Genomic DNA, 15,933 nt, shown 5'->3' with positions numbered 1-15,933 from the left:
CTGATTTGCCCAGAGCTATAACATCGTCTGATAACTTGACTGCTGCTTCCATTGTTGTTGATTGTAGAACCAAATAATAATGAAGTCTTTGACAACTTCACTCTTCTCTCCATTATATTGTGATGTTGCTTGTTGGTCCAGTTGTGAGGATTTTCGTTTTCTTTATATTGAAGTGTAATCCATACTGCAGACTGTAGTCTTCAATCTTCATCAGTAAGTGCTTCAAGTCATGCTCACTTTTAGCAAGCACAGTTGTGTCATCAGCATATCGTAGATTGTTAATGACTCTTCCTCCAATCCTGATGCCATGTTCTTCTTCGTATGGTCCACCCTCCTGGATTATTTGCTCAGCATACAGATTGAATAAGTATGATGAAAGCATACAGCCCTGACACACTCCCTTCTTGATTTTAAACCATGCAGTATCCCCTTGTTCTGGTCTAATGACAGCTTCCTGGTCTGATGAGTACAATTAAGTGTTCTGGAATTCCCAGAATTCTCAATGTTATACATAATTTGTTATGATCCACACAATTGAATGCTTTTGCATAGTCACTAAAACACAAACATCTTTCTGGTATTCTTTGCTTTGAGCCAAGATCTATCTGACAACAGCAGTGATAGCCCTCGCTCCGCATCCTCTTCTGAATCCAGCTTGCATTTCTGGAAGTCTCTGCTGTAACTGTTTTTGAATGATCTTCAGTAAGATTTTACTTGTGTGCAATATTAATGATATTGTTTGATAATTTCCACATTCTGTGGGATTACCTTTCTTTGGAATGGGTATAAATATGGATCTCTTCCAGTCAGTTGGATGGGTCGCTGTCTTCCAAATCTCTTGGCATAGTCAAGTGAGTGCCTCCAGTGCAGCATCGATGGCAGTAGGTTTGTTTTTTTGGTTTAGTAAATAGGATTGCTTTTTGCTACTTGTACAAAAAGCCAAAGGTTAGTCAGGCTCTACTGTTTTTAAGTGTGTATTTTCAACCAATGTCGTATTTTTAAATTATGTACTTTACAAACCTAATATTGGTACAAAACATCACCTATATTTCTCCAAATAATAATCTTTAGGCATCAAGTAGCATCCCTATTCTATTAAGTTTTCATTTGCATTATTCATTCAGCAGTATTTGTTGAGCCTATGATATATTGGGCATTATTCTAGCTACTAGGAAAACATTGGTGAAGCAGACACACAAGGAAGGACCCTGTCCTCATAGGGTTTACAGTCTAACATAGGGAGAAGCAGACTATAAATGCAGACACCATAAACACAATAGACTAGACCTTTTTAAATTGCACTGACTGCTCTGAAGAAGACAAAATAGAATGATGTGGTTGAGGGGGTGCTACTTTAAACTGGATGTTCAGAGAAGGGCTTCCTTGAGGACAGGACATTTGTGCTGAGATTGGAATAGTACAAAAGACTTTATTCTGTGGAGCTGCAAGTTTTGATGATAGGTATTTCTAGAATTATACTTTTCCCTCGAGAAGGATATCATGCCTGGTGAAGTGGAAGGTCAGTGGAAAGGGGGAAGACCTTCAATGAAGTGGACTGACACAGTGGCTGCAGTGACAGACTCAGGTAAACAAGGACTGTGAGGATGGCACAGGCCTGGGCAGTGCTGAATTCTGTTATACACAGGGTTCTGTGCGCTGGAGCGGACTCTATGGCACCTCACAACAACAACAGCATTGATGAATAGGCCTACTTTAATCATATCGCCTGCTTGTTTTTTCAGTTGATCTTCATTTCAAAGCATTTATGTGTTTCTCAGTTGCCCCTTTCTGGAGCTCTTTTGTGGTGACTTTTTGAAAGTATGGAGTTTGAACTCTGCAGCTTTTGGTTTAAGTGGTATTCTTAGTTATCTAGTCTGGATCGTTTACTCTTACAAATAGAACACTGGTTTTCGTAAATCTTCCCTTTGCATGTATACTAGACTCTGTAGCTTTAGAAGAGACAGTTTAGGGTATAGAGAAGCAGAGAGTGAATTTATGTAGTTTTGGCAGTGACTCAAATAGTGTGGTTTTATAAGCTTAGCCTGCTTAGGACTCTTCTGGCTGAAACTATGTTTTCCTTTCTGTTCCTAAGAGGGCTGGTAAAGTCCTCGTGAATTAAAAAATGAAGAATCATGTTCACTCATAAGCGAATGTAAGTAAAAGAGTTCCCCTGCCCCTAGTTTAACAGTTGTATTTTATTACTTCGATATTTTAAAATACAGATTTTAGGGAGTTTGCTTCATAACTAAAAAGGATGCAAATGCACATCTTTTAGTGGTCCTTAAAGTTAGCACTTTGTAAAAGCTAAAGCGTCCTCATTTCATTTAGGTCCGCCCCCTTTACAGCCTTGCTCCACATGTCTAAGTAGTTGGACACCTGATCTTTGTGATATATGCTGTGTGATCAGAAAAAGAACAACAGAATTGGTTCCACAAATGCCTGCTTCTCAACCAGTTCATCTTATGTCTGATCCTGTGTGCTTGAATGGTATGTGGTTCATTACTGGTGTCTCCTTTGGCCCAAAATGGCAAAACATGGTGAACCTCAGTTACTTTTCTAAATAATCAGAGGTATTCCATGCCACTGCTGTGTGCACTCTTGAGTTATTTCCAGATACATGGTGCCTAAGAATCTGCCGAGATGGACTTACTGGAGGGGCTCCAGGATACCAGGACAGAAGCTCTGCGAAGCTTCACCATCTTGGTCCTAAGAAGACACAGATTAGGAAACACATACCCTGTAAGTGCTTCAGATCAGACATAAGGTGAAGTGGTTGAGAAGCAGGCATTTGTGGGATTAGTTTTGTTCCTTTTTGATTATACAGCATATGTTACAGAGATCAGGCGTCCAATTACTTAGACATGTGGAGCAAGGCTGGAAATGGGGCAGAGCTAAATGAAATTTTGAAAATAGTGTCTGTTAGGTTAATTAAAGGAGCTCTGCTGGTACAGTTGTTAAGGCATTTAGCTGCTAATCAAAAGGTTACCAGTTCTAGCACTGCAGTGTAGTAAATTACTTTGTGTGGCTTTTCTACCCATAAGTCTTTGTAAACTCCAAGGTGGGATTTGCTATGAGCAACTGAGGAGCTCCTGATTGCTGAAGTTGTCCACCTGCAGTATTTCTGTTGGGAGTGGCACAAAACAATGTTCTGGGAGGTGCCCACTCTCTCTCAGGTGCTTAGAGTTCTGATGCTATGATTGGCTACTTTGACCACCCTGCTGGGGCTCAAAAGGAGGCCTCCTAGAGGCAGAACTCTCTCTTACTGCTGGTGGAGGAAGATGTGCTGCTGAAAGAGACACGCACCCCGGAAAGAGACACGTGCTGCTGGGAAAGAGGCGCAAGAGACACGCATCGCTGAGTGAGACACCGAGGGACCAGCACTGCTGGGAAAGAGACTGTGAGAGACTGTTGGTTGAGGAACGGTGGGCTGGGAGAGAGACTGAGTGTTTTTCCTGAGCTTGAATTGTAGCCTGGTGCTTCCCTAATAAACTCCATAATCTGTGAGTTCTGTGTGGCCACTGCAGTGAATTATCGAACCCAGGAGAGAGGTGGTGGGTGCTTTGGGAGGAACGGTTGGAGAAAGGGCTGGAGGGAGGCAGCATATCTGGCCTTGTAGGAATAGGCCTTGGGTTACTGCTGGTAATCCTGTCTTCCTCTTGTGGGGTTCTAGGAGGTCAGAATATGTGTCCTTGCCGTTTTTGCAAGCACACAAACTGCTGCCCAGAAGACATAGGAGGCTGTCTGCTTCCATAAAGAATGACAGCCTTGGAATCCCAATGGGCAGTTCTGCTGTGTCCCATAGGGACATTGTGAGTTGACATCGACTCGATGGCAGTGGATTTGGTTTTGGTTTAGGTTGATTAGCAGAATACTTCAGGATTTCTTGTTGTTGATGTTGCTGTTTGCTTTCTTTGGTATTGATCTTGAAAAGTAATTCTTCCTTGGTTTAAGGATAAGCCTTATCTCACTTTTAATTTTTGAAGTGCAGGCATGACAAAAATTAATTTATTCTGAGGTAAGTATTTACTCTGTCAAAAACAATTAGCTTAAATGGTTTCAATTCACACAATACCTAGAATCTTTTATTTAGACAGTTAACAGATTCAGAAAGGGTTTATTACTAGAAAAGGTGACTAATAGAAGAATGGGGTTTCTATTTATTCAGTGGAGTCCAAGACTGTTATGTATATTTCATCACAGATTAAATATAACGCTTTTCTGCACAGGGCCTCGTAATGTGGCTCTGTGCAAATAGGGGGTTTTTGTTTGCTTGCTTAAACGAGTAGAACAGATGACCGTAGATCCTAACTTAGGACTCTTACTTTCTTCACTGGTGATTTTTTTCCCAGCAGTATGCTCCAAAAAGCAGACTCTGTGCACTGCTATCAACCTGGCTTTCTGTTTTGAAGACCAAAGTCATGGGTTCATGTTTTCAACCCACTTCTTTTATTTTTATAGAATATTTGATATTTTCTAGTCTGTATGCCGAGCAAGTACTCTGAGAAGCTGGACTATATGAAGAAGAACGTGGCATCAGGATTGGAGGAAGACTCATTAATAACTTGTGATATGCAGACTATACAGCTTTGCTTGCTGAGAGCGAAGATGACTTGAAGCACTACTGATGAAGAATAAAGACTACAGTCTGCAGTATGGGTTACATCACAACATAAAGAAAACAAAAATCCTTGCAACTGGACCATAAGCAGTATTAACGATAAATGGAGAAAAGATTGAATTTGTCAGAGATTTCGTATTATTTGGTTCCACAATCAACACCAATGGAAGCAGCAATCAAGACATCAGATGATGTATTGCACTGGGCAGATCTGCTGCAAAAGACCTCTTTGAAGTGCTGAAGGGCAAAGATGCCTCTTTGAAGACTAAGGTGCACTCAACCCAAGGCATGATATTTTCAGTCAACTCATATGCATGTGACAGCTGGACAGTGAATAAGGAAGACTGAAGAAGAGTTGATGCTTTTGAGTTGTGGTGCTGGCAAAGAATGCTGAAAGTACCATGGACTGCCAGAAGAAGGAACACGTCTGTCCTGGAAGAAGTGCAGCCAGAATGCTCCTTGGAAGTGAGAATGGCCAGAGTTCATCTCACCTACTTTGGCCATGTTGTCAGTAGGGACCATTCCCTGGAGAAGGATGTCATACTTAGTAAAGTGGAGGGTCAGTGAAAAAGGGGAAGACCCTCAACGAGATGGATTGACACAGTGGCTGCAATGATGGGCTCAGGTATGGCAAGGATTGTGAGGCTGGACTGTGCAGTGTTTCATTCTGTTGTATACAGGGTCACTATGAGTCAGAGGCAATGCAACAGCACCTAACAACAACAACAACAGTCTTCCACTGAATTTCTCTTTCATCTAAAATTTTCTGAGTTAGCTACTTGAATGAAGTCATTGTGTTCAGCTAGTTACTGTACAACTAAACTTGGGTAAGCTCCTGGGGACAGGGACTCTTATATTTCCAGTGCCCAAATGAACACTTGATAAAGCATTAAAATAAATGGGATCTAGGAGACTTGCTCTGTTTGCTTCACGGAGTTTATTGATTCATACTGCAGGTGTTTATTTAGCACCTCCTATCTGCCAGGCGATCTGCGTCTGGAGAGATTATAGCTAAGAAAACTCTGTGGAGTACTATTCTACCCTGTGACACGTGGGGTGACCGTGAGTCAGTCGACTGGACAGCAGGGCCTTTGGTTTAGGTTGTGGTTTATCTGCCAGGCCTCTGTTAGGCTTTGGGCATAAAGAGGTGAGAAGATAAGCAGTTTCTGCTGGCACCAGGCCCACAGACAGTTGGCGAACTCAGGGGCAGACAGGTGTGCGAGGTTGTTGTTACTGCAAGTAATAGGGAGGCTCATTCAATTTACCTCAAGTAATGGAGGATTTTTCTTGTAAGGATACTCCAGGATTAAAGAAGACTTCAGTCAGTCACACTTCTGTGTCTCCTGGGAGCATAGGAGCAAAAACTAAACTAGTGGCATATAGTTTGGGAACTGAAAGCATCTCTAGTGAGACAAGCATGAAGATATTCATAGGAACACAAGACTCTCAGTATTCACTGCAGTGGCATTTGGAAAAAAGTCAAACCTATATAAATATTACTGTGTTTTTCCTTGGGGATTGTCTGTTTGTTTCCTCAGCCAGATAATAAGTTTTCTATTTTTTTCCTGTATTCTTCCATTCACTCGTACTGCTTCTGTGTGTGTGTGTATGTGTATAAACATGTATTTTATTTAGAAAGCTAATAGATTCAGAGAAGGTTTATTACTTAAAAAAAGTAACTGATAGAAGGATGGGGGTGCTAATTATTCAGCTGAATCCAAGATTATTGTACATCTTTCACACACACATATGAGAGCTAAAAGCATTTAGCTGCTAACCAGAAGGCCGGTAGTTCAAACCCACCAGCCACTCCTTGGAAGGAAGGTTGGGCAATCTACTTCCATAGAGATACTGCTTCGGAAACCCAAGAAGGGGTCGCTATGAGTTGGAAATGACTCCACGGCTGTGAGTTTTTTTGTTTTTAAATATGTGTGTGTATATGAATATCCATAGAATAACAAACTGTAAAGATGGAAACAGAATCTGAGAACATTTAATTTGTCTTGTCATTTTTAAAAGGTCCTCGTGTGTAAACTTTTTTCTTCTTTTACGTTTTATTGTGGTAAAATATATATAATAAAAGTTTGCCATGTTGTTATCATTACTGATCATTTTGATCGAAGATTCTGTAGAAGAATCCTCATCACAAGGGGTAAAAATGTGTAACAGAATTTCAAATTCTCATGGAATCCAGAATTTCTGGAGCCTTTGAGATTGGAGGACTTCCCAAAACTATTACCGTGGGGAAGTCTTTTGACTTAAACCAGAACTATCCCCTGAAGTCATCTTTAAACCAAATGGTAATTTAATGTGATTAGTAAAGAACGTTTGCTTTTGAGTATTATGCTCTTTTAATGAATTAGCTGAATGTGATCAAATTGACAACAGCAACTCAAAAAGTTAGACAAGAAGCACAGGGGGCAGAGAGTGTGTGCTGGTGACGGTCAGATCACTTGAAAAAGGATAATGAGAAAGGGGCGCGACACGTGAAATGGAACCAGCGTCACCGAACTGTATGTGTAGAAAATGTGTGATTGGGGTATGTTTTGTTTTGTATATTTAACACACAAATCACTAAAAAAAAAAAAAAAAGTTTTCCATTTTTTTAAGTGTATAATTCAGTGAATATTTAATTACATTTACCATGTTTTACTCTCACCACTATCCATTTCCAAAAGTGGCTTTTATTTATTTATTTATTTTAACCTCAGACAAAGCCAGTAACCCTTCAGCTGTAACTCCCAATCCCCAACCCCCAGCCCCTGGTAACTACCAGTAAACTTTGTCTATATGCAATTGCCTGTTCTAGGTGTTTCATGTAACTGGGATCATGCAATATTTGTCCTTTTGGGCGTTTGTTTTCAAGGTTCATCCATGTCAGGGCATGTATCAGAACTTTGTTAATTTTTTTTATACTGTACTTTTGTTTACTTTATGGGTTTTAAAAATGGCAGTAGTAGCTTACAGTAATACACAGCAATCCCTTACACTTGAATATGAATTTATAGTTTATAAGGACTTTGAAAGATGTTCAGTTGTTTGTTTTTTCTTCACAAAAAATCCCCTGGAACAAGTGGGGCAGGTCTTACTTTCCATACTTCGTTGGTTGAGAAGTTACACCACAGTTGCAGGGTTCATCCAACGTTTCATGGGAGGCTATGGGACAGGTGGAAGTCGTAGTCATAGTCGTAGTCGTAGTTGTAGTCGTAGTCGTAGTAGTTGTAGTAGTAGAGGCGGCCACGCCTCCTGACTTCCACTCAGTGCCCTGTCTGTGCCCAGTCCTCACTGGCTCCCAGGTAACTACACAGATGCCACAGTGTTGGCCTTCACTGTCTCCTGCTCCCCTTCCCTGGACTTGGGCTCCTAAGAGAGAAAACACTGGGGAGGCCCTGGCCCTATGCACGTTTCTTTATTTCCCCGAATCTCAACCTTCTTCCCAATTTGGTAGCTAGAATGAAAATCTGGAAAAATTGTGAACATCAGTGTTAACTTGACAGAAGTTTGTGCAAGTGACACTTGTATTTCATCCCTGGAAGTGGGTATAGAGTCTGAGGGACTGGATTCATGGTAATTCTCCAAACCCAGTATTTACCTTGACCGTTTATTGCATACCATTAACTTGGTGTGCTCAGTCTTCTCAAGTCCATCAAACCCAATGCCTCGTTTACAATTGTGAAATCAAAACTGTAGTCAAATAACCTGTCTACCCACAATTTATAAATGATTGTAATTTCTAGCAAAACGAAGAAATAAAGTTATGTTAAGTACAATGTATTTCAGTAAGTATATGCTTCAGTATGTATGTAAGACATATAGTCAGATGCTCACAACTGTATGTAGGATCACTAAGCATATGAAAGCTGCAAATGTAGTCTGATGGGGCTTTTTGTACTGGCAGTTCAAATACTATAAGTGCTGTTATTGCAGTGACTTGATTTTCTGAAATGATGAACATCTATTAGTAAAATTCCAAACCAAACAAAATATGAGCCTGGAGAATTCAATGTGTGTTAAAAACTGCATAAAGCAATCATGTTTTTATGTAAAACAGTGTTAGGCTCAAAACTCTGATTGTCATAAACTGGCTTTTTTTGCCAACATGAATGCCTGGCAGGGTGTTTGACAGCACAGTCCTGTATTGTACAGCACTGTCCATGTATTGCTGATGAGTTAGTACTCTAGAGCTTGTCAACTGGATACCAAGTGTCTCTGAGGTAAGATGGCAGTTGAAATTGACCTCACAAATTTAGAAACCTTTATAGACCGCGTTGAAAATCTGCTTTAAATCCTTCACAGAGACATGGAACCCTAAGGGACCCCAGAAGAACAAAGACTTGCTGACATTCCAGACCAGAAACTCATGGTCATAGAGGGGGCAGGAGGGCAGAGGCCTTCTGTCGGTATCTGCCTTAAGGCTGAGATGGGCTTTTACCTTCATCTTGCCTTTATCTGCCTGCACTATCTGCTTGGCGTTCCTGAGGTGGAATTTTTATGCACTTTGCCTCCATTCACTGCAGTTGTAGCTTGCAGGGGAGGCTTTCTTTTGGAGACTAGATTCTGAAGGAGTTGCGGAAAAAGTCTAAGAAAACTGATGGAAGTTTTCAATACAAGTAATTTGTGATTGTGCAGATAATATGACTTAGTTATTTTGGTATATAAATAGTGAATGTTAATCTCTTTTGATCAATTTGGAGGATATAATTTTGCTATAAACTATAACCTTTTAATAGTTGAGTCTGTGAGTTATTTATTTCACAAAGATAATCTATAATAACAGTAAAAATCAAAATGGAAGAAAACATTCACCATTATTGTGCGATCTTAGCAATCAGTGTTTTCATATTCTCTTTTCTGTTAAGCAGTGTTTTTGTGCCACATGCTCCTAGGTTCAAAGTCCCCAGCTTTGCCGGGAGTTGGCCTTGTAATCTAAAGCAAACTAATCGCATGTCTCTGAGCCTTACTGTAAAGTTTCCTCACCAGTAATATGAAGATGCTAATATTTAGTATTCATACGGATTGATGTAAAGTACCTGGTACAGTCAATAGTTGAGTTTTACTTCCAGTACTGTTCCTGGGTGTATTGTTTTTCATGCAGTAGAACCATAGAGCTGATAAAAATTTTCAGTTTTCTTTTCTACTTGGCCTATTTCCAGAGTGTGAACAATTTCCATAATTACTACTTTAAAAGTATTGAATCCACGTATATTCTAGTAGACCCATGACACTCTGCTTATTATAAAGAATAAAATATTTTGTCCTTTCTGTTTATAACATTAAGTGCAAACTTACTTACGTCCCTGGAAAAATAAGGTGGTTTTTTTGTATGTTTACTTTTTAACTCCTTTCTTGCAATAACATAAGCAAAACCAAGAAGACAAGAACAGAGCTGAGTTGCTGGGAGGTGGCAGGCTTGTTACCTAACTGATGCACTTCCACACGCTAGGCTGCACAAAAGTTGTCAAAAGCACAGATAAGAACTCCGAGAATACCAAGGAGGTGCTGTGCTGGGCCTAGTAATGATTGCGGCATTCATGGACATTTATCAATTTTTATTTCCTGTTTTAAGGTAAATCTCTAGAAGTTGAATTACTTAAAGAACACAAATCTTTCATGCACTTGATGTAATTGCTTTATAAATTGTTTCCCAAAGACATTGATTGCATAGATTTATAATGTTCCTAGTTATGTAAAGGAGCTCTGGTGGCAAAGTGATTAAGCATTCAGCTGCTAACCAAAAGGTCAGGGTTCGAACCTACCAGCTTCTCTATGAAAGAAAGACGAGGCAGTCTGCTTCCATAAAGATTTACAGACTTGAAAACCCTATAGGGCAGTTCTACTGTGTCCTGTAGTGTCTCTATGAGTCAGAATCAACTGGATAGCAGTGAGATTTAGTTACATAGTTTCAGCTCTCTATAACTAAACCAAAAAAACAAACCTGCTGGCATCAAGTTGATTCCAGTTCATAGCGACCTCATTGGGATTCCAAGGCTGTAGGTCTTTAGGGAAGTAGATTGTCTCATCGTTCTCCCATGCAGCAGCTGGTGGGTTTGAACTGCTGACCTTCTTGTTAGCAGCCAGATGGCTTACTTACTGTGCCACCAGAGTTCCTTCTCTCTATAAATAGAGGACTAATTTAATAGGTGAAATACTGATTTTTTAATTTATATTTCTTTGATTACTAGTAAATTTAAATATTTAATTTCATATATTTATAATATTTTCTTTTGCATTATTTATTCATTCATATTTTTTGCCTTAATTTAAATTATAGGATAACTTACCAGTTTGGAGTTTGGGAAATACTAGATTTTTGTCTAATATTATTTTGCTTTTTCTTTCAGCCCCAGTAATAAACCGATTCACAAGGCGTGCCTCAGGTAAGCCTGACTGTGTTACAGATTTTGCTTATTTATTTCAAAAACGAGAGTTGCATTGGACATAAAGGTATGAGGAGAATAATGGATGTAGTGTAATAATTTATTTGGCATTCATTTTACCAGAAAATACAACTATGTAGTGTATAATCAAGAACTGGGAAATAATTGAAGATAACTTATTAGTGGCTAACTTAAATTACCACAGTGCCCTAAAACTCTTGTACATGTCTAAGTAGAGACTTCTATCCCAGTTTATTTCTCTTGCTTTTGATAAAATGGAACCCCGGAGGCACAGTGGTTCAGTGGTTAGCTGCTAACTAAAAGGTTGGCGGTTCACACCCTACCGGTGGCTCTGCAGAAGAAAGACCTGCTGATCTGCCCCCGTAAATATTACACCTGGAAAACCGTACGGGACAGTTCTCCTCTGTCGCATGGGGTTGCTGTGAGTCAAAATTGACTCAGCGACACTTACTACCAGCAACATGGTTACCTGATTTATCAGTCACAGTGTAGACGTGGTGAAGATGGGTAAAGGGCACCCTGGAAACAGTGATGAGTGAAACTTTTTAATAAGGGGCAAGAAAACTCTAGAAATGCAGGTGTGAGAACTTGATAATATAGGGCCATTTAGAATAGAAGCAGACTGCTTTTCTTTTGCTGCTGTCCCTGAGACTACTGCCGTCTTTAGTGACAGACCTTAGACATTACTAACCAGTCTACATATTAACAAATGATTGATGTGGGTTCAATATACTGCCTATGGTATACAATTAAGAGCATTTCTATCTAAAGTGTTTTAAGTAAAATAAGTTTGAATATAGAAATGAACAATTATTTTGGAAAATTCACCTCTGTGGAATACTTTCTTATCTGGTGACAGAAAACAAGTGAAGTTTTGAGAAAACTTTTAAATGTAACTAGAAATTTTGTGTTGAAAACACAAGAAAAACATTTCAAACTGACCTTCTCTGGAATTTGTATGGTTCATATGAGTGATTTGTTTCATAAAGTCACCTTATGCTATATAATATTAAAGATATTTTAAGGTTCAACAAAAAAAAAAAAAAACCAAACTCACTGCCGTCAAGTCGGATCCAACTCATAGCAACCCCTCCTTGGGTTTCTGAGGTGGTATCACTATGGAAGTAGATTGCCCAACCTTCCTTCCGAGGAGTAGCTGGTGGGTTTGAACCGCCAGCCTTCTGGTTAGCCGTCAAGTGCCTTAGGCACTATGCCACCAAGTTTTATTTTTAATTTGTGAGTAGTTATGGCTATAATTTTCCCTTATCATATAGTGAGCCAGGTTTATAAAGACAAAGATGGGAATTAGGAAAATGCACTATATTGGGATGATACCCTCCTGAGCTTTTCATAATCCTCTAGGCATGCTTATTTTAAATGCTGAAAACGTGTAGATTATAATACCTTTTGTGGAATTAGAGGTTATGGTTACACCTGGACAGCATCAGACTGTGTCCCAAACTGTCCCAAGCTGTCAAACGTGATTGTGTCCTAATGCAGTGCGTGCAGTCTGTTATGAGCAGTGGTGGAAACAAGGAGGGAAGAATATGAGAGAATTAGCATTGGGCCCTTTTGTCTCAGAGTAAATAATCTCCCTGAATTTTTTTTTACCCCATTTTATTTTGAAAAATATTAAGCTTACAGAAAAGTTTAAAAATAATCCAGCACACACCTGTATATCCTTTACCTACATTCCCCAGTTAATATGTTCCCCAGTTAAAATGTTCTCTGCTTCCCCTTCTTTCTTCCGCTGTCAGTCTCGGTGTCTGTCTCCCCCCATGTACACGTGCACACGCACACACACGTGCACACACACACAGAGTCCTTTATTTTTTACTGAACTTCTTATTAATCTTTCTGGTTTAGAAGATTACTCTTTTTGATGGAAAAATAGAAACAATATAGCATTTATTGTTATTATTAAAAATTAATTGTAGTACTAGAAATGGCCACTCAAATCTCGGAAGAGTTAAGCAAAGCAAACAGTGATTCTTTTGCATCATTGTTTATCTAGCATATTATTTGGGAAAGATCCTAGGGTTTGCAGATAGACAAACTTGAGTTCAAACCTCCCACTTGGCTGTGTGAATTTGCCTGTAAGGGTTTACTGAGTTTTACTTCCTTATTTTCCTTTTCTTTCAGTTTAGGATCTTAACAGCTATATTTAAGCTTATTTACTACAAGGGTTAAGTTGAATGGTTTTTATAAAACCCTCATAAGAGTTTCTCATCTTTCTCCTACAGTGTGGCTGGTGGGTTCACACTGCCAGCCTTTTAGTTAGCAGCCAAATGCTTTGACCACTGTGTCACCAGAGTTCCTTACCAGAGTGTCTAGGTTGTCACATATGTTCATGCTCAGCCCTATTGAGCATGGGTTAAAACAAAACAAAACAATAAACCCCTCAGCCCTGTGCCTTAGCCTTTCAGAAAAAAAGCTTTATAGAGTCATAACACTATTTGTTATTAATCCTTTAATATGGGCATCTCTTTTTTAGTGTTTTTATATGCTAGGTTTTTTAAAAAATTATAGTAGTTTCCCTCTGTGGCTTTGTCTCTAAATTGGAAAAAAAAAAAAAATAGATGTTCTTTTAATCTTGAGACAATGCCTTGTATCATGGGGTGAAATTTGTGCCTGAGTTTTTTTTACCCTACTGTCTTATTTTGGAAAATGTCAAGCTTAGAGAAATGTGTAAAAATAGTTCAAAGAATACCTGTATATCCTTTATCTAGATTCTCCCGTTAATATTTTACACACTCTCTTCTTTCCCTTCTCTCTCTCTGCCTCTTACACACACACACACACACACATTCATTTTTTTACTGAGCCTTTTAGGAATTGTAAATACTTGAGTGTGTATCTCCTAAGAACAAGGACATTCTTCTGCATAACCGTAACATGACATGCAAGGAATTTAACCTTGACACATAGTGTTACCGAATATATAGTTTAGACCTCGATTTTCCCAGTTGTTCAAATATGTCCATTTGGCGGGGTGGGCAGGACAGGGAAAAATGCAAGATCATTCAAGGATCTCATATTGCTTTAACTGTCACGACTCAGTTTTTCTTGCTTCCATAAATAAATTGACTCCCTGAAATTTTTGAAATCTGATTTTTCAGCATTTTGATGGCTAACTGTAACAGTCTCCTGAATTGACTCTTAGGAATCCCTAATGGTAGGGGCACAGCCAGTGTCTGGTGCTTGTGCCCCATTGGTGTCCATGACGTCTTTGCATTGACCATTTAGTATTACTTCCAAGGACTACTGCTGAGTATTACTTGCTCTGATAAGTAATCATTTCCTATAATAGAAGTGAAAATGGAACTCCACATTGTGAATTTGGTAATTTCTTCTCTCATATATTTTTACCCATAAGCATTAAATTTGAGTACATTTTAAACAGAGCTAAAAATTGTATTATCTCTCCTAAACAAACATTGAGAATAATTCAGAGGTAAAATAAAATCTTTAAATTTCACACACCCACCGTGAAAAATCATGTATTAAAAATCTCAGCAAAATCACCCCAAACAGAAAGTGCTTAGTCTTCAAGACAATAGTGAAATAGCAGAAGTTCAGATCTTGGCTTTGACTCCAATTCAGGGAACATATATTTCCTTTTATTTTGTTCTGGAAATATTTTATCATCTTGGTATTCTTTGCTTCTAAAGTTATTTGGTGATAAGAGCTTTTTAGCCCCAAAATTACTTTCCAGAGGCGATTTGCTAATTTGCTGTCATAAATGCATTTACATGTATACTGTTTTGAAATGAGTTTCCTTTTGGATAATATTTTAAGCTTAGTAACTATCCATGCTAGGTAGTACATATTGGGAGAATACTGTCTTAACTAATTAATCAAGATGCTTTAACTAATTAATTAAGTAATTCATCCAGCAAACATTTGCTGAGTCCCTACAGTGTGCCAGATACAGTGCTAGGGATGCAAGAAATATAGGACACAGTCCTTCAAAAGTTCACAGGTTAGTGAGGACACTGGCTGTGACCCACAGTGTGGGGGAGACCATAATGTCCACAAAGTGAAAAGGAGCAAACAGTTCTTCCAGGGTGTGGCTCAGCGCAGGTGCCATTTGAACTGGTCTTTAAGGTTTATAACAAGTTTCAAGAGGAAAATAAGACAAAGAGTATTTGTGTGTTACCACTGCCAAAAACTGAATCAAATGCTTTGCTGTCAAGTTGATTCTGACTCATGGCAACCCCATATGTCACAGAGTAGAGCTCCGTAGGGTTTTCTTGGCTGTAGTCTGCCAGGCTTTTCTTCGGCAGCACTGCTGGGTGGGTTCACACTGGCAGCCTTTACGTTAGTAGTTGGGCACAAACCATATATGCCACCCAGGGACTTTTTTTTTTCCCCCCAAATCACTAATAGCTAACCACTTATAACCAGTACACCTATTGTGAAAAGTCCTTTTTCGCAGCATGCTATCATGTACTTTGCCATTGCCATAAAGCACCGTGGCATACAGTAAGCCTATAACCATGGGTGGCAGAGGCATAAAGCCAGGAATTATTTCTGCTTTTAATTTATCGTTGCTTCAAAATGTTAGGTTCTGCTTTACAGTGGAGGCAGTATAGCTTGGATTCAGATGGACGTAGGTTGGGAGTTGTAGCTGTGCTGCCCAGATACCCACTTATTAAGTGTGTGTGACCTTAAAAGATCACCTATATGAAAGCAAAAGGTCAAGAATTACTTGAAACAAAGGTGAGATTGTATGGGCAGGGAAACTAGATTAGTGGAAATGGAACAACCAGAACAGAAATGAGAATGTTCACACACTGTAAAGAATATAACGAATGTCATTGAACAATTTGTGTAGAGATTGTTGAATGGAAACCTAAATTGCTGTGTAAACCTTCACTAAAACACAATTAAATATTATTTAATAATTAAAAAAAT

General features: G+C 39.1%; 1 protein-coding gene across 1 annotated transcript in view; it reads left to right on the top strand.

The window, feature by feature from the left end:
* Positions 1 to 15,933, top strand: part of PRKAR2B (protein kinase cAMP-dependent type II regulatory subunit beta) — a 129,445-nt gene that overhangs the window by 18,697 nt on the left and 94,815 nt on the right. Inside the window, exons 2-3 of the mRNA XM_042781369.1 lie at positions 10,960 to 10,995; positions 12,526 to 12,541. Coding sequence (XP_042637303.1) covers positions 10,960 to 10,995; positions 12,526 to 12,541 — 52 coding nt within the window. The remainder of the gene's footprint in view (positions 1 to 10,959; positions 10,996 to 12,525; positions 12,542 to 15,933) is intronic.

The sequence above is a fragment of the Orycteropus afer genome, unplaced genomic scaffold, assembly GCF_000298275.1.
Source record: "Orycteropus afer afer isolate SDZICR_OR568_19922 unplaced genomic scaffold, OryAfe1.0 scaffold00007, whole genome shotgun sequence".
NCBI classification, from domain to species: Eukaryota; Metazoa; Chordata; class Mammalia; order Tubulidentata; family Orycteropodidae; genus Orycteropus; species Orycteropus afer.
Note: the sequence above shows the minus strand (reverse complement) of the source record. Positions and strands in the feature narration are given on the sequence as shown.